Raw genomic sequence first — 20,005 nt, 5'->3', positions numbered from 1 at the left:
TTTATGGTACAGAGGGAGCCCATTCAGTTACAGCCATCTGAGAAAGTGCAATCCAGTCTGCTCTCACTTTCCAGCTCTGGGTCCTTTCCTCTGTAAGCATCTGAAATGAACATTCTAATGTTATTTTTAAATATTAAGAGTGTTTTTGCCTCCACCCAGGCAGAGAGTTCTAGATTTCAACCTTTCCCCTTCAATATTTCTTCCAATTGTTTTTAACTCTATGCTCCCTGCTTACTGACCTCTTACCAGAAATAATCTATCCACATGGTCTGAAGCTGTCAATTTTTTATATCGCAATTAAATCTCCCTTAAGCATCCGGTCATCCAAAACAAAACCCAGCCTATATAATAATTTCTCGCAGCTAAAATTCACATCCCAGGAAATATTACAAAAAAATCTTTCCAGAAACCTTCTCATGAGATCACATCCTTCGTGTATTGCAGTCAAAATAGAGTTTTATACAGTTCAAGCAGAACCTCCCAGCTCTTATATTTTAGATATCAGCGAGTGAAGTGTCCTTCTGCCTTCCAATATGCCACCTTAAACACTTTATGAATCTATTCTGTAGCCTTCAAAAAACCATGAACCCCCCCCCCCCCCCCAAGATCCCCCTGTTCCTCTAATTCAGCTCAAAATACGGTGTCTACATTTCTGTCCTTTGCTCTGTAACCTCTCTATTAACAGTATTAAACAATATTACCACATAAAGGTTTATACTATATGATACAGCTTCTTGGATGCTATTGTTAAGAGCTGAATCGTATTCTTTGGGATTACGTAGTTATGTAGAAACACATGGAATACATGCAAATTGATAAAGAAAACATTTGCGATAAATTTTCTGAATAAATCAATATTCTTGTCACTCTCAGCGACAAACTACATTTGAATCTCCGTAAACGGATAGAAAAAATATTAGGATTCACGAAGAGAAGCAGGCTAGTATTAAGAAGATTAGTTTCTGACAGGTACAAAAATTACAGTACAGTAACTGCTAATACACCCAACAGAAACCTCAGTATCATAGAGTCATACAGCACGGAGACAGGCACTTTGTCCCAAACTGGTCCATGCCAATCAAAATGTCCATCCAGCTAACCCCATTTCCCTGCACTTGGCCCAAATCCTTCTAAACCTTTCATATCCACGTATTTGTCCAAATGCCTTTTAAAATGTTGTTAATACAACCACCTCTGCTGGCAGCTCACTCCATACGTGTACCACCCTATGTAAAAAGGTTTCCACTCTAACCTTAAACTGATGCTCTTGATTCCCCAACCCTGGCGAAAAGACTGAACACATTCACCCTGTCCATGCCTCTCATGATCTTGTACACTTCAATAAGATTCCCCCTCAGTCTCCTACGTCTTAGAGAAAAAGGTCCTAGCTTATACAAACTCTCCCTATAACTCATACCCTTGAGTCCTGGCAACATCCCTGTAAATTTCTTCTGCACTCTTTCCAGCTTAATAACATCCTTCCTATAACAAGGTGACCAAAACAGAACACAATACTCCCAAGTGCAGCCTCACCAACATCCTGTCCAACTGCAACTTAACTTCCCAACATGTATACTTAATGCCCTGACTGATGAAGGGCAGTGTGCCAAATGCCTTCTTCACTGCCCTGTCTACCTGTGACTCCACTTTCAGAGAACCGTGCACTTAAACTCCAAGATCCTTCAGTCCCACTACATTCCTTAAATCCATACCATTCATCATTAAACTCCTACCTTGATTTGACTTTCCAAAATGTAAGACCTCACACTTATCTACATTAAACTCCATATACTATTTCTCGGTCCTCTTCCCTAGCTGATCAAGGCCCTGCTGCAATTTCTGATAACCTTCCGCACTGCCCATGATACCTCCTATTTTAGCATCATTTGCAAACTGCCTTGTACATTCTCATCCAAATCACTGATATAGACAACAAAAAGCAATGGGCCCAGCACTGACCCAGGCCTCCAATCCAACTAGCATCCTTCCACTATTACCCTCTGCTTCCTACCATCAAGCCAATTGTGTATCCAATTTGCCAGCTCCTCCTGGATTCCATGCAATCTAACCTTCTAGAGCAGCCTACCGTGTAGAATCTCAAAGGCCTTGCTGAAATCCATATCGACCACGGCTACCCCCCCTGCCCTCGTCAACCTTTCTGGTTACTTCAAAGAACTCAAACAAATTTGAGGTATGATCTCTCACGCACAAAGCCATGCTAACTATTCCTAATCAAATCCCTGTCATTCCAAATATATGTATATCTTATCCCTCAGAATCTGCTCAAGTAACTTACCTACCACAGATGTTAGGCTGACTGGTCTATAGTTCCTATGTATTCCTTTACAGCCCTTCTTGAATAAAGCCACAACACTCGCTACCATCCAGTCTTATGGGGGATATCACCCGTGGCTAACAGAAATGCAAAAATATCAGCCAGGGCCCCCACAATTTCTTCGAGATTCTTGCAGTGTTGTTGGCTATATCGGGTCACGGCCAGGAGATTTATCCATCTTTATACATTCTAACACATCCAGCACCACCTCTATTGTGATACAGACTGTCCTCAAGGTATGACCACTAACTTCTCAAAATTTCCAAGTCTTCATGTCTTTCTCCACAGTAAACATAGGAGAAATATGCATTGAGGACAATGACCATCTCCTGCAGTTCCACAATACATGTCTACTTTGGTCCTTGAGAGGTCCTATTCTCTCTCTAGTTATTCTTTTTCTTTTAATATACTTAAAGTGCCTCTTTGGATTCACCTAATCTTCCCAGCCAAGGCCATCTTCAGTAAACTCCTGTACACCTACATACCTACAGGGATTCCCTTAATCCCAGCTGCCTGTACCTGTGTCAGTGCAGTGCACTTCACCTCATCTATCAACATACCAAGGGTAAGCAATGGCAGATGGTGGAATTTGAATTCAAAAATCATCTGGAAATAAGAGTCTAATGATGACCATGAAACCATTGCTAATTCTCAGGAAAAACCCATCTGGTTCACTAATATCCTTCAGTGATGGAAATCTGCCATCCTCACCTGGTCTGGCCTATAGATGACCCACAGCAATGTGCTTGACTCTTAATCGCCCTCTGGGCAATAAATGCTGGCCTTGCCAATGACATCTATACCCAGTGAACAAAAAATAACTCTATGTTCCTTTCTCTCTCCTATACTTCAGATAGCTTCCCCTTAATGTGCAAATAAACAGATGCATTTCAGATTTAATACATAAATTGATAAACATAAGCAGTTATTGCAGGCAGTTTGACCTATTTACAGAGAAGTATTTGGAATATAGATCTATTTTAATAATTTGTTTTAAATTAGAACGGGCTCATGAAGGTTTAAAACTCTACTTTCATCTAGATGTTGCAACCACTGAGACAAGGAGAAATGTTCATGAGTCAGACAATAAAGATGTGTTTCTACAATGACCGGGAGATAATTAATTTATTCTCATCTCATCTACACATTTAGTTTACAGTTTGACAAAAGATCCTTGATCAGCAACATTCATTCAGCTTCTCTCCACAGGTGCTGCTGAGAATTTCCAGCATTTTCTACTGAACTTTACTGCTAACTTGCATTTTAAACAGATCATCTCCAAGATAAAGCAGCCCAATGACGTAAATCTAGTCTTGTCTCACTGAAATATTCACAGTATGTCTTCAGAAAGATCAGAGAAGTGGATGTGTAAAGAGTAGTTAGGATCATAAGAATCCTATTATTATATCCCTAGGTTACCTTACTGTCTGATGTTTCATTGCACAATATCAGCAAACTCATTAATGCAAAGAATAGAGCTGGTTATGGGAACAACCTGCACTGTCATTACCCAGATGAGCACATTCCAAACATTGCAATAACTTATATACCAGAAACAATTACAATTACCAGCTGCTTTACAATTGAATTCAAACACAGACATATCTGGACATGTTAATTAATATCATAATAGTTGTTGAAATACACACACAATAATCCTGGCTGAAGTAAAATATGGAGAAAAGTGGAGACTGTGGAAGCATGTTCCAGAAAACAGTGAGATTCTGATCTGTAAACATCTGTCATGCATGATGCCTCACATGATCATATGCTCAAAGACGAGACAGATTCAAATCATGTTTTTTTTAAAGTAGTAAAGTTCAATTTAAAACATCTATTGTGATAATCCAGAAAATTCTACTCCTATATCATCAAATAAGCAGCAATATTTACTTTTAAAGGACAAAATAATATTTTGCTTGCATCTCTTGGGTGAATTGTTAGCATTTAAATGAAAATGAGCTAGTTTGACACCCTGCAGCATGTAAAGAATTGAATAAACTAGATTCTTTGATTTAAACTTCACCAACAAAGATGGTGCATATATTACATAATCCGGGTAAGCACTAAATTATGCTTTCAGATGATACACAGTAACTTTACTACAATGAACATAGACTAGAGGCAAAATCTACATTAAATAATCCTGAACAAAGTCAAGAGATATCCACAGCACCACAGAGACAGGTTTGTGCATACCTCATATCAATGAATAAATATTGCTTTAAGTTGCATACATAGATATCAGCTATGGCCCAGTTGGTGGCAGTCTTGCAGTTTGTACGGTTCAAGTCCCACCCCCAGAGACTGGAATACAGTATTCTAGAATGACACTTTAGTGCAGCACTGGGGATGTGCTCTCTTTTAGGTTAGCTGTTTAATCAAGGCCACTTGTTCCCTCAGGTAAATGTGAGCGATCCCATGGCACTATTTTGAAGAAAAACAAAGTCCTCCCTGATGCCCAGTCGAGTAATCCTGCAACCGACTTCACTAAAACAAATGATCTGGTCATTTACTTCATTGCTGCCGTTTGACTTTGTTGTACCTAAATTGGTTGCATCATTACTGCACTTTAGGACTATTTCATTTGGTACAAGTTACTTTGGGATATCCAAATGTAACTTTTCTGTTTTTCTTCTGTGCCATGTACCAAACAATTATCAATGCTTTGACCATATATACTTGTTTCTGCACCTAAAGCAAAACCATTTATTCCCACTTCAACCATATCCATAAAGTATATCCATAATTTCAATACATTTAAATTGAGACATAGACTGCAAGATGGTTTTGAAGGAGCTGTGCAGATCAGACAACATTCAGATTTCTACACTTAACTGCTTGTCTGAGGTCATCAGAGAACAGGGAGTACTGTTATTTTTACTTGTTACTTTACAGTATGTTCACATGCTCATAAGTGTAGGTTATCTGACCCATTAAAATCCATTTCCATTGGAAGTGTACTTGTCTATATATGAAAATAGGGTCACAAAGGCCAAATTTTCCAAACAAAGAGCAAATTTTGGTGTTTTACAGGGCAATAAAACTGACAAACTTACCAAAATTTTTGTCAACCAGAGTTGTTAAAAATTAATGGAGTACAGCATTTATTGAATAGACAAGGACAGCATTTATTCACAGAAAGCTGCAATAATGCTCTAGACTTCCACTATCAAAGATTATGTTTTAACTGATGCCAGTTACAAAACGTGATGCAAATCATCCTTCGATCTACAATAACGTTCAGTCAGCTGGCACTGCAACGATTCACTCACCCGTTTATCAATGTCTCCATGCTGGAGCTGTACGAAGCGAGCACTGATAGCAGCAATGTAGCTCTGCTGATTGGAGAAAGCCACTCTACCAGCACCCTTTGGGTACTTCAGTTCAGGGTCTGTATCAATGCCCGCGTAGCAGACCCCTCCATACAACCGATCCATGATCATAGCCAATTCAACTGGAAGGAAAATATAAAATCCTAAGCTTCCAAGACCATTTCCAAATCTTCTCCCTATATAATTTGCATGATGTAATAACACTGTTCTTCTAAATCACAGTCATTACAGAAGAATACACAATTACATTCCTCCAATTTCTTCATCAGACCTAAATACGTCATTCATTGCACATTTATTTGTAGATAGGTCATAATTGAGATGTGCAAGTCAAAATACAACTATAAGCAAAATGTGATGCAAAACTAAACCATTTTTCGAAGGGAAAAACAATCTTGTTTTGAAAAATCATGTCTGAGAATCTAAAAATATGTAGATTCAAATTCTAGGAACAAAGCTGCATCATTCAATTTGAATGCATTTAGTCAGACCCCAGTCAAGATATGGACCTGCAGTACAAGAGTAACATCAATGTCCTTCACGTAAAGGACTACAATTTTCAGTCTTGTTTGTTTCTTGTATTTACCTTCCCCAAGGACAGGATTTCTTCCAGTCTCAGCTGGATTATGGAAAGAAAAAAGGTGAGTGGAAAAATATTTGGTTAGCAACTGCATTCATTTACCCATCCTATCCAAACAAGTATCCTGAAAAAATGTCAGAGTGGCAGATAAACAGAATCCATTGAAAGGGCCGTAGACTAGACTATTTCCACTAGTTTTTTGAATGATTCCAGCAACATTTTTATAGACATCAAAAATATTTGGGTTGGGTAATGGAGAACATTGGAAAGAGGAAAACAAAAGAGAATCAGAATAACTACAGCTACCAAAGAAATGGACTGCACCAGTTTAAGGCAGCTCACCACCATCTTCTCTAGAGCATCAGGAATGAGCAATAAATGCTGGCCCAGCCAGTGAAGCTCACTTTCCTGAACTATTTAAAAAAAACTTTGAATTAGTTTTGCAAGCTACTCATCATTCATAAGAGTAAAAATTATTCTAGTCTTGTGAAACTGACAACATCTATGTGTAGTGTTTTGATTTTTATATCAGTATTTGCAAAATCCAGATTTTAAAAACCAATCCTGTCAAACCTGCTCAATAATTCAAAACACAACTGCTGTAATGTAGATTTTGTACAAAAAGAATCTCTAAATCAAATATTGCTTTAATTAGGAAACACAATGTTTTATTCTCTATATTGGTAAACATGTTTCTAAAACTATTAGTTCATCCATAAAGCATCAAACGCCAATGAACAGGGAAAATAACTCAGTTACTTTGCTGAGAACAGAAAACAAAAACAAAATTAATCTTCAGAATGCATGAATGACTTGTTTACAACAGCATAACATAGATTTATATTTGAATTGTGTGCTTCCACTTGTACAGATATATTTTAAGTCAACGTTCCAATTACAGGATGTGTTACACTTTGTTTAAAAAAAATACTGGGAGAAACTAAAGATAGCATTCATTTTTCTTGTGTGGAATGCAATTTCACAGTTAGCATCCAGTTACAATAGAGACCATTTTTTAAATCTTAAACTGAGGGAGCAGATCTGTCCAAGTGGCACTGTGTAAAGAGCTGGGGGCAGTTGATATCAATGCTTTATTGTTTGTCACAGTATAAATGCTGCGGGTCCCAAGGCAACACTCCAACATTTCACCTACCTCACTCTCCCTGTCCCCGGAGACCAAAGTGATATTGAGTCGGTTTAACTTGTGAATTTAAAATGTACTGTTGGAAAAAATTATTTTGGGTGTGACCTGCACAAATATTCTATTCTAAATTAATGTGACAACAGGTATTTAATACTCAACGATGGACTCTGTAAAACTGCATTGATAGCCTTGTAGCAGCTCTTATTTCCAAATTATAAATATGCAACACTTCCAGGAAACACTTTTGGTTTGAAACCAGATTCACAAGCAGCTACATTGGAAAAGCCAAGTGCTGTTAAAATGCAAAGTTTACACAGGTTGCACTGGTGAGTAGGGGAGAGGAGGAAAAATTCTCAGACTCTCTTTGTCCTGAAAATAAATGTTAACTATTATCCCCTTTTAATAATATCTAAATTTATCCCTACCGCAAACAGTGCGCATGGATCTTTAAATATTTTTTCAGCATTAAAAATGATTTTATTTGGAATATTTGTATTTTCTATCCCTGTACCCAACACACTAGCCAACACTTTCATTTCCTCCAAAAATCCATTATATCTTTTTGCACCACCCCCCCCCCCCCCCATCATAATGCACATATCCTGTCTGCCACTGTCCTTTCCCCTACTGCTTCCTGTCAGGACCTTTCTTTCTTATTTAATGGAAAAATTGTACCACAAAAGAAAAAAATGGTTACTGCAACCCATTTTATGCACTCAGTAGACCTGAGCCACTGAAACTTTCCTGCTGGGCTTCCACTCTCTAACTTGTGCTTATTATTGTAAGCCCTCATAGCTCCTTGTTGAATGCTTACTGCTCAACAAGGAGTGACGCAGGCTCTGATGCTAATACCTGTTTCCAACATGGGTGCATATGATCAAAAATAGCTTTCAAATTTAAAGAGTACAAAAGGAAAATGTAACTAAAAGGAAAGATGACAATTGTCTGATTTTAAAAACCATATGCACCATTAAAATTCCAAACATCTCAATGTCCTTATTGAGCAAATTGCTTCATGCACAAATATCTTCCCATCTTGTTTCCAAAATGTGGCAAGGGCTTTGGCAGCTATTACCCAGTCAAGCCAAACAATACATTCCCATCAGGATCCACCCTCGCCATCGCCAAATAAAGGCTATAAATTGTTTGGAAGAAAACTGATTTTTATACAAGTATGACGGAAAATTTGAAGAAGTATGATGTATTTTGTAATTCAGATAATATTCTTTGAGGAGAAGTACTAAATACAGCTAACAGTCTAATTTTTCCATCTGAAAGCTATATGGAACCAAAATATCAATGTCAACATGGACATTAATGTACAATAAACCTCAAAAGTAAACAAAATGGTATTACTCAGAGGTCAGGCAACATCTGAAGTCAATGTTTTAGATTAGTGAGCTTTCTTCAGAAGTCAGCCTAAGTAGTAACTTGCCATGTCTGCATAGATAATATCAGGACAACACATCATCATATTCAAACTGAGCACCAGGAGTTGCATTCAGACAAAAAAGTGTGCTGAAATTCACATTCTAAATTTCAGAGAACAAACTAGTTTGCTGGGAACTTGCTTCACCTTTACTTACCAGCTCGAAGAGGTCTGGGAACTCCTCCCACGAAGATAGTCTTCCTGGGATCCAGAGGTTGGGAACCATCCATCACAAAATCACTGTCACTCAGGTTCCACGGTCGAATTTGAACCTTTAAAAGAAACAAAGTTTTGCTGAATCAATTTTGGATACCATTTGGATTTAAGAACTCAAGCATCCGAAATATGAACATTGTAATAACAGGCTCCAATTTAAATTTACATTGAATCATTTACAAATTAAACAGTCAGCATGAAACAGAGAACAATGCATTGCCATTTTTTCAAAAAATGAACATAATGAGCATTTGCCCGTGAAAACATGTGTACTTTGTACTAAATTACTGGGTTTACATCACTACAAAACTCCTGCGGTACAAAAATGTTATAAAGCTGCAGTGATAACAAAAATCTGCAATCATTGATACTTCCTTTTATTTTGTAGAAAGCAGAACACAATTAGTCAACAAAAAAAAATACAGTGATCACCTGCAGGAAACAAATGCCAGGCTGCTTTGTATTTGCTTATTGCTCCGAAATTGACAAAGATTTAATTATGCAGTTCACCATTTATTAACCAATCCTCAAGACCCAGTCTTCAGATTTTACAGAAAGTAAGATCCATCAGTAAATATAGATAATCAATATGATACAGCACGTATTTGCATTTAACAGAAGGATGGGAGGAGAGATAGGTGATGGAGGAGCAGATAGCTAAATAATTCCCAGGTTTGATGGCTCATGAAATGACAAAGAGAACAGATGGTGAGCAGAAGCAAGCTGCAGATCCATTTACCGGTTTGTCCTTGATAGTGGGGCTGGAAACACACAGGTATAGCTTTCCATCTTCCTCAATACATGCATCTATCAAAGCTTGCACAGAGCTTTCCTCTTGAAATAGAAGGAAGGCATAGCCTATGGGGGCGTAAAAAAAAAGAAATAAATCTACTGCCGAAGCAAATACTGCAATAATTTACATTTTCATAACAACTCGCCCTAAGGTATTTTAGGAAAATTCAAACAGTACGACCCAGAATTAAGAAGCTGGTTAATGGTCCAGTCCAACTTATTGGCTTAAAATGTTCTAAAAGTAAGAAAGAGCATCAGTATTAAGAGGGAAAATGATAGAAACTTGTCACCTAAGTGATGATTACCAGGAAGTGAGGATGCACTAGATTTACTGTGAAAGTAGTCTGTAGGCTATCAGTTATAATGTGGAATTAGAAAGTGCGAGAGATTGCATGAGGCAAGGTCGTAGACAGATCAGGAAAGGAGAGCAAGTAAAGTTAGCAAGGACTAGGAGGTAAATTAGGCAACTGTGGATTAGCTTAATGGCAATGGTTGTTGAACCAATGAGGTTTGCACAAAGGACAATCCAGAGGTGACCGGAGGTCAAAAAGTCTCTCATTTTTTTTTTAAAAAATCAAAGACAGGGTTAACTACTGATACATTCTCAAATTTCTTTTCTTTTAGAAAGGATAGAACTTTACTATTCATTGGATTTAAACTGAAACAGTTCCTCAAATTTAAGTGCATGCTTGAAATTGCTTCTTGTAAAAAGAACGTATAAGTTAATTTTTAAAATTCAGGTTCCAGATTGCACAAGTATATCTGGGAAGGACCATCTGGCCTTTTGTTCCATAAGAAAGGCAGTGCAACGCACCAAGGTTTGAAATGCCCCAAACTAATCTTCAACTGCTTTGCTGTCAGAGGAGAAATTCATTTTCAGGCCTCTATCTCAGTCTAACAGCAAACACTAATGCTTAATGCAATGAAGCTCCCGAGAAGGCAGGGAGCTGGAATGCAGCAAAACGTGGCGGTGTGTCAGATGTGGGTTCGTTCTGGTAAGACATTGCTTCATCTACTCATGCTCCAACAGCTCAGACAACCTTTCTTCAGGCATACTAGTGTATTTTATCCTTCTGCAAATGGTGATGTTTAAGCTCGTCTCAACAATTTTAACCTTTTCCTTCTCTTCCTGCTGCCAATGAGACACAAGACGTAGAACAGGAGGCAGGAACTGAGGATGATATGTCCAACTTCACATCCTTACTGACCCAAAGTACTTGTCCCAGACAGAGATAATGAACACAAGAACATAAGAAACAGGAGCTGGAGTTGATCATTAAATCCTTCGAGTCACCAGATCACAACTTAGCATCTCCATTTACTTTCCCATTTTACTTAAAGTATTTAAAGTTTGCTGTTGATACAAACACTGCCTCCCCCACCCACTCCTCTGGTTTAAGTAATTCGTGTAGATTGTAAATAACTGATGCCCAAGTACTCACCCAAAAAGACCTCATTAGTTAGAACCTGTTAGCATGTAAATGTCCAGTTTATTCTTATACACCATCTGTCCATTAAAATCAATCCCCAATCCACAGCAGTATATTATCAAAACCCATAGGTTCGAATTATGATCAATAACCTCTTTTGTGACTTCTCAAGTGCTTTTGACAATCTAATGACACTATATCCATTTATTCATTTTACTAGTTACATCCTCAAAAAACTGAAATTCACTTTCATTAATCCATCTTGCTTCTACCGGTACCTTGGGTTCATGTCACAATACAGGTGACCACCATTGCACTGTGCGCGCATGCGCACACACACACAGACACTCTTACACTCACATGCATCCTCTCACAGACTTAGACCATTTTACACTCACACGCATATACTCTCACAGAGTCAGAGATGTACAGCATGGAAAGAGACCCTTCGGTCCAAACCATCCATGCTGACCAGATATCCCCAACCCAATCTAGTCCTATCTGCCAGCATCCGGCCCATATCCCTCCAAACCCTTCCTATTCATATACCCATCCAAATGCCTCTTAAATGTTGCAATTGTACCAGCCTCCACCACTTCCTCTGGCAGCTTATACCATACACGTAACACCCTCTGCGTGAAAAAGTTGCCCCGTAGATCTCTTTTATATCTTTCCCCACTCACCCTAAACCTATGCCCTCTAGTTCTGGACTCCCCGACCCCAGGAAAAGATGTTGTCTATTTATCCTATCCATGCCCGTCATCATTTTGTAAACCTCTATAAGGTCACCCCTCAGCCTCCGATGCTCCAGGGGAAACAGCCCCAGCCTGTTCAGCCTCTCCCTATAGCTCAAATCCTCCAACCCTGGCAACATCCTTGTAAATCTTTTCTGAACCCTTTCAAGTTTCACAACATCTTTCCGATAGGAAGGAGACCAGAATTGCACCCAATATTCCAACAGTGGCTGAAGCAATGTCCTGTCCAGCCGCAACATGACCTCCCAACTCCTGTACTCAATACTCTGACCAATAAACGAAGGCATACCAAATGCCTTCCTCACTATCCTATCTATCAGTGACTCCCCTTTCAAAGAGCTATGAACCTGCACTCCTAGGTCTCTGTTCAGCAACACTCCCTAGGACCTTTCCATTAAGTGTATAAATCCTGTTAAGACTTGCTTTCACACAAAATGCAGCACCTCGCATTTGTTGGACTTAAACTCCATCTGCCACTTCCCTGCCTATATGCCCATCTGGTCCAGATCCTGTTGTAATCTGAGGTAATCCTCTTCGCTGTCCACTACACCTCCAATTTTGGTATCATCTGCAAACTTACTAACTGTACCTCTTATGCTCGCATCCAAATCATGCACCCTTTCACTCACAACCCCCCACGACAGACAGACAGACAGACACACACACACATATATGTTTGTGGGGTGAATTTGTACTTGCAAAGTTACATTGTACTTTGCTCAAAAACTGCATGAATCCATGTAAGACTCTATTAACTCACTTTTTAGATTAGAATCAGTCTAAACATTATGGCACAGACAGGGAACATAGGGGGTTAACACCTTCAACATATTATCTGGCTGGCACCAATTGTTACAGTTAACCTGAGAATGTAACTTTTTTAAAAAGAAAGTTTTGTGATTTACATAAGAAAGAAGTGAAACTACCATGGTATTCTAACAGATGAAAGACTTAACAATCAAGGTATTTTTCAATGTATAATTTCAGTTACATCACACTAAACCTTTGCTATAAATGCTGTGTCTTACAATTGTGACTTCCACAACCACCTGAAGAAGCAGCCCTCTAAAAGCTGGTGCTTCCAATTAAACCTGTTGGACTATAACCTGGTGTTGTGATTTTTACCTTTGTAAACCCCAGTCCAACACCGGCATCTCCAAATCATGACATCAAAATAGGCAGGAAAGTGTGTTGTAAGAAATACATAAGGAGGTTATAGCAGAAAATAGGTCGAGTGAGTGGACAAAACAGGAGAGTAAAGTTATTCAATTTGGCAGGAGAGTGTTACTTAAATGGAGCAGAGTCCCAGGTGGTGATCCAGTGCACGAATCTCAAAGTTAGCATGCAGGTACAGCATAATAAAGAATGCTAATGGGGTGCTATCCTTTATTACTAGAGGGATTGAACATACAAGAACAATGTGTTTCAGGTATATGAGGCATTGTTGAGATCATGTCTCAGATATGGCATGCAGTTTTGGTCTCCTTATTTAAGGAAGGATGGAAATGCACTCGAGGCAATTCAGGGGAAGGTTACTAGATTGGTACCTGTAGCGAGTATGCAGATATGTTGGGGGCTGGGCTTGTTTTTCCTCCGAAATTTAGCAGAATGAGGGGACACTTGTTTGAAGTGTGTAAGATCCGGAATAGTCTCGACAAGATGAACATGAAAATAACGTTTCCACCATGGGTCAGTCCAGAACAAGGAGGCATGGTTATAAATGAAGAGTTGCCTTTTCGGGGATTTTTTAAAAAATCTCTTTGCCCCCACCTCTCCCCACCCCCGCACCCACCCATCCAGTGCCATCACCTCAGAGGATCGTGCAAGTTTGAAACCTTCTGCTTTAGAAGGGACTTGCAATGAGTAGTACAGAGACCACAGTATTTATTTATACGTACAAAGTACTTGACGTGCAGTCTGACCTGTATTACTTCTGTAGTCACATATTCTGTTACTTTGGACATTTATCAACAATCTACTACCTTTCAAAAACTTTCGTTACCATGTGGTGAAATATTCGAAGTGCAAAATTTAGACACCCAGCAGCTAGTGTCCAATGGAAGTACACAAAATAGATAGATTGTGGCAGACTGCAACATACCCAATAGGCTTCTTCTGTACATTGCTCCAAACCGCTCAATTGAATCTGCAGCTCATGTAATCCTGCGCTCCCAGAAACTGGCACCTACAGTAGCCTTGCCCTGGCTGAAAACTGCTCCTGCCTAATGACGAACTATTACTTTACAAGGCTCCTGCCTCAAATACCCTTCGAACCTCACTATCGGGATCTGGTAGCTGTTGAGAAGCAAGGTCAAGTGATGGTGTTTCTCCATCATCTTCTTATCTCACCACACGACTGGGCAAGTTGCAGTTTTGAGTACCTGAATGGAGAAATATGCACAGATAGGGATGTGACGAAGTAAAGAGTGAAAACAAAGAGGTGCACATTGGCACCATGTGCAAATTAGAAGAGATTGTAAAACAAGAGGACAAAGTATGAGCATACAGTCATCCGCTTAGGGGTTCAGACCCTCCACTGGTCTTAGCATTGGCTGCTCAAATGATGGTCAGCATTGTCTTCAACAAAAGAATAAAGGCATGCAGCTATGCCTGCCGCCTGCTGGTTAGCACCTGCCACTCCCAGTTACCTTGTCTTGAAAGACAAAGGAAAGTGGGTCAGTTCATGTGGCACAATCTGTTCAGTTAATATTGGTACTGTCACTGAAAGGTCGGGAGTATGTGCATGATAGAGGTGTGAGGCTTGCAGCAATATTAAGAACATGAGGAGTTCAAACAATCAATGTTAACTAAGAGGCACAAATTAAGTCAATGTCTTTTAAACGTTGTAATTGTACTGGCCTCCACCACCTCATTCCATACACATACCATCCTCTGCGTGAAAAAGTTGCCCTGTAGGTCTCTTTTATATCTTTCCCCTCTCACCCTAAACCTATGCCCTCTAGTTCTGGACTCCTCCAGCACAGGGAAAAGACTTTGTCTATTTATCCTATCCACACTGCTCATGGTTTTATAAACCTCTGTAAGGTCACCCCTCAGCCTCTGACGCTCCAGGGAAAACAGCCCCAGCCTAGTCAACCTCTCCCTATAGCTCAAATCCTCCGACCTTGGCAACATCCTCTCAAACCTTTTCTGAACCCCATGAAATTTCACAACATCTTTCCGATAGGAAGGAGACCAGAATTGCATGCAATATTCCAAAAGTGGCTGAACCAATGTCCTGTACAGCCGCAACATGACCTTCCAACTCCTTTACCCAATACTCTGACCAATAAAGGAAAGCATACCAAATGCCGCCTTCACTATTCTATCTACCTGCGACCCTACTTTCAATGAGCTATGAACCTGCACGCCATTGTCTTAGTTTAGCAACACTCCCTAGGACCTTACCATTATGTGGATATGTCCTGCTAAGATTTGCTTTCCCAAAATGCAGCACCTCACATTTACCTTGATTAAATTCTATTTGCCACTTCCTAGCCCATTGGCCCATCTGATCAAGATCCCGTTGTAATCTAAAGGTAACCTTCCTCACTGTCCACTACACCTCCAATTTGGTGTCATCAGCAAACTTACTAACTATACCTCTTATGCTCACATCCAAATCATTTATATAAATGATGAAAAGTAGTGGATCCACTACCGATCCCTGTGGTACTCCACTGGTCACAGGCCTCCAGTCTGAAAAACAACCCTCCACCACCACCCTCTGTCTTTAACCTTTGAGCCAGTTCTGTATGATAAGACATTACTGATGGTTGAAAAATGGGAATGAGGGGTGGTGAGCATTAGTGAAACATTCATATTTTAGGACCATGTGGAAAAATTGGAAGATATGGAATAGTTTGCATATTTTCTGGGTTAAAACAGTCTCATCAAGGAGCAGAGTCAACAAATTGCAGGTGTTAGCCACCTATTGTTGAAAGAAAAATCAAGTGGCTTTGAGAAAATAGCCAAGTAAAGTCTTCAAGGAAATATGACTTACAATCCTCTATGCTAATGCTTGCCAGAATCTGGACTTAGAATTCTGTTTTACAGACCCAGGATCCAGTTAGCAAGACATTCTGGAGGCGGAAAGCCTCTCTCCTCATGCACTGTTCCCAGTAGAAGGGCTTGTGGATCTGATAAGAGTTTCCAAATATCAGTATTTATAGCTACCTTAAAGAAACCTTAAAAGCTGGACTGACTATATTCTAAAGGCTGTTATCCAAGTTCAGTGCATTCAGAACTATAGTTCTACCATCAGTTTATGGCTGCCTGCAATTCAACTTCATCAACAGGAAGTCCAGTGAATGGGCGAAGTCATAGTCTTTCATCCTTCACATCCAGCCCCTTGGCCAACAGGTGTTTTCTCCTTTTTGTTTTTTGTCCCACACAAAGAAACAGTATCAGCTTTGTTATTTTTAGTGTCTGTTTGGGATTAAGGAGGTCAAGTTTTATTTCCCAACATAGACATTAATCAGTGCTTTCCACTTGTTTTAAGAGTAAATATGGTTTGTAATAAAAGGATTATTTCTAGTTACGAAAGAAACATCATGAAAACAGTCTTTTATTGTGGATCAATGGGCCATTTTGGCAATTGAATTGACACATTTATACTATTGGACCAACTGGTGTAGTGGGGCTGGGCTATCAAGCATTCTTCCTGTCAACCCACCCGCCTCCTTCTTAACCAAAGCTTTCATCCAGTAATAAAAATCTAGGGGCCTCTCCCATGGTGTGGATTCTTATGCCTTTTCCCCATCAGAATCAGTTATGAATTGACAACCAGTATCTGCTGCAGCCGTGATGCACCATCCTATTTTTCCAGTCATTCATTGTTTGGTCACTTGTCTGCTCATGCTGCTTACAAATCTATGCCCTTCGGAAGATCCTTTAAAACAAAAATCAATCAAAACAAGCTACAGGTTACAAGCTGGCTGTAAGTAAGGCAAGCTAGATTTAATTGTTGTTTACTTTTCAGTTCTTGACCCTCTATGAAGGCATGCAGCTGCTCAACTGCTTGGATAATGCTGACTACCCACATGGTAATGAGCAAGGGGCTGAAAACTTGAGCAATACCTGCCTTGGAAGCAGTAGGTCTAGGTTGACCATACATTGTAATTCTGTTGTGTGTTTTTGGATGTAACTGAGAATCAATTTGGTCAATTCTATTGTTTCAGTATTCAGATCATTTCAGAGGTTAGAAACCATGATACAAATGTTAATCTCTCAAAGCCAGTCAACACTTTACTTCAGTGTAACATTACATTACTATTAAATTTACATATAAGTTGTCTCATATTATATCATTTGGGGACCAAACACATTGCAGAGATTTGGAGTTGTAGTTTACTTTTGACTATATAGTAGACCGACATCAATTGAGGTCCAGTCATCATCATTGAAATCCGGTCAGCACAGTAGTTTTACAGTCCACCCGAAGGTCAGTAACACAAAAAGCTAAATTTCAGTCTAGTTTGTGCTGATTTGGTTTCTTCTCAGCCACTTCTACTTTTCTCAGTTTTCCATCACAAAGAGATAATTGCAGAAGTTCCACCCTCCCTTCTAGCTAGAGAAAACTTACTGCAAAATATCAGAGAAACTCTAAACGAAGTGGAATGTAGAAGAAATCTGAGTGAGAATTTCTCATTCAACATTTACTTTTTCTTCAAGTTTCATCCAAGATAAAGCAGATTTGCTGAATAAATGCACAATATATATATTTTTTTAAACAATATACCCAACTTCAGTCAACATGCAATCAGGATTATCAAGCTCAGAGAATCAAGGTTTTTACCTCAGCAACATTTCAATAAACTTAAAAGTTGTTTTCCAATGCCAGGTTAAAAATGAAGCCCAGGTTGCAAGGACACAAATATATCACAATGTTGGTTGTAAAAAGTTGAATTTCAAAGTTGTAAATCAAAAAAAACTCCAAACCCTAACAAGAGAAATGACCTCCTTCAAACATAAAAATCATTGTAGCTCAAATTCTGACTCAACCACCAACTTGACCCAGTCAGATGGACTTACTTCAAAACAATTTCAGTTGTTCAATTGTTGTTCAGGGTAATACCAAATGACTGGTGCGTTGAGAGCCAACTTCTACCCTTCCCAAAATTATGGGAGGGACTCTTCATATATTAAACATATCTAATTTTATGTACAGAATATCCTTGGCATTAGGTTCTCAAACATATTATATTTTTAAAATCATTGTCAAACACAGAGGATGCAGCTAAAATATTTTTTAGATATGTAAAAAACAAATATTTAGATATATAAAAAGATATATAAAATATCACAACTGCTATTTGCAATCCACTAATGAGCAATTTGCTTTTTAATTGACAAATTCTCCTGGCAGTTAATCTGTGCCATTCCACCACCAATATTCAACCCATTTGATTTGTCAATTGAAATGTGAGCAACGCTAATCAGTAACTCAATCAGACAGCCATCTAGACACCAAGCTATGACAGCATGTCACCAGGCTGGGTATATTATGGTGACGGACTTACCTTCTGGCTCTTCAAAGTCTTTCTATTTAATCACAAGATGAAATATTCTTCTCTTCATGGAAGGATGCAGCAGCAACAACACAACTGCAGATGAAGTCATTTGCTAGATTGGCACAAGACCACTTACTAAAAGTCCATTGATCCAGTGACTTATGGGTATATATCAGCAGTATACATCGCAGAAAAGTTTTTTGTAACAAAAAATAACTTTAGAACAACAAATCCAGCGCTTCTATGGGTTAAGAGGACAGATGCAACATCATCTATAAAGTGTTTTCCAAACCACACAACATTCTGGGACATTCTTGTTCTTTCACTGTCACTGACTGTGCAACTTAAATTGGCAACCTATTAGCACTATCTCAAGATGAGCAAGTGACAGAATAAATTCATATTTTGTTAATATTGCTTGTATCTTGAAGCTTTTAAGAACTCTAATTAGGATATAGAGTTTATCCTCCAGCATTTTAAAAGTACTGATAAGGTTCTATACCACTCCAATATCTGGGGCAGACTGTAAACTCATCTTACATGGAAATCAAAAGAATATATTTGTGTTGTTTGCATTACTTGCTCCTTCAGGTTCATTAAAGCACAACTATAAGGAACACCTGGTTCTACAGGTAAAGTGTTAAGATCCGCTTCCAAAGATATTTCACTTCTTTCCTTCCCCCTTCTATTTGTGAAGCACATAAGTTATTATCCTGATTCATGACTTTTTAAAATGATTAGTTGAGTGTGATCTGGGGCTTGGTGAAAACAAATCAGTTTGACTAAAATCATGAGATTGACAATAGAGTCATAGAGATGTACAGCATGGAAACAGACCCTTTGGTCCAACCCGTCCATGCTGATCAGATATCCCAACCCAATCTCGTCCCACCTGCCAGCACCCGGCCCATATCCCTCCAAACCCTTCCTATTCATATACCCATCAAATGCCTCATAAATGTTGCAATTGTACCAGCCTTCACCACTTCCTCTGGCAGCTCATTCCATATCCTTACCAGCGTCCGTGTGAAAAAGTTGCCCCGTAGGTCTCTTTTATATCTTTCCCCTCTCACCCCAAACCTATGCCCTCTAGTTCCGGACTCCCCGACCCCAGGGAAAAGACTTTGTCTATTTACCCTATCCATGCCCCTCACAATTTACATGATCAAAGCTAAAGGAGATAATAAGCTAACAAATGCAAAATTTGCTTTGCTACAGATGCTACACCATGAAATTCATCTACAATTTGTCCAACTAGTGATTGAAGGTAAATTTAATTTTTTTAAAAAAATGTTTAGTAGTTTAATGAATGACCAAGCATCTTAGACAATCCTTCAATAGTTATCTGCGTACCTTCTCTCAGCTTACAAATAGTAAAGACGTCCGTCATAATATATCCAGTGCATAGATTGCTAACATTATCCTATCTTAATGATACCACTGGTCTTCACTGACCTGAAAATAAGTGAAATAAATC

General features: G+C 39.0%; 1 protein-coding gene across 6 annotated transcripts in view; it reads right to left on the bottom strand.

Annotated features, from left to right (window-relative positions):
- cpeb3 (cytoplasmic polyadenylation element binding protein 3) overlaps positions 1 to 20,005 on the bottom strand; it is a 118,787-nt gene that overhangs the window by 11,801 nt on the left and 86,981 nt on the right. For all 6 annotated transcript variants that reach the window (XM_060841930.1, XM_060841929.1, XM_060841925.1 and 3 more), the window contains 3 exons: positions 9,779 to 9,897; positions 8,981 to 9,095; positions 5,611 to 5,792 (listed from right to left, as the gene is read on the bottom strand). In XM_060841930.1, coding sequence (XP_060697913.1) covers positions 5,611 to 5,792; positions 8,981 to 9,095; positions 9,779 to 9,897 — 416 coding nt within the window. The remainder of the gene's footprint in view (positions 1 to 5,610; positions 5,793 to 8,980; positions 9,096 to 9,778; positions 9,898 to 20,005) is intronic.

Source organism: Hemiscyllium ocellatum, chromosome 22 (assembly GCF_020745735.1).
Source record: "Hemiscyllium ocellatum isolate sHemOce1 chromosome 22, sHemOce1.pat.X.cur, whole genome shotgun sequence".
NCBI classification, from domain to species: Eukaryota; Metazoa; Chordata; class Chondrichthyes; order Orectolobiformes; family Hemiscylliidae; genus Hemiscyllium; species Hemiscyllium ocellatum.
This window is presented reverse-complemented; position numbering and strand designations above follow the sequence as displayed.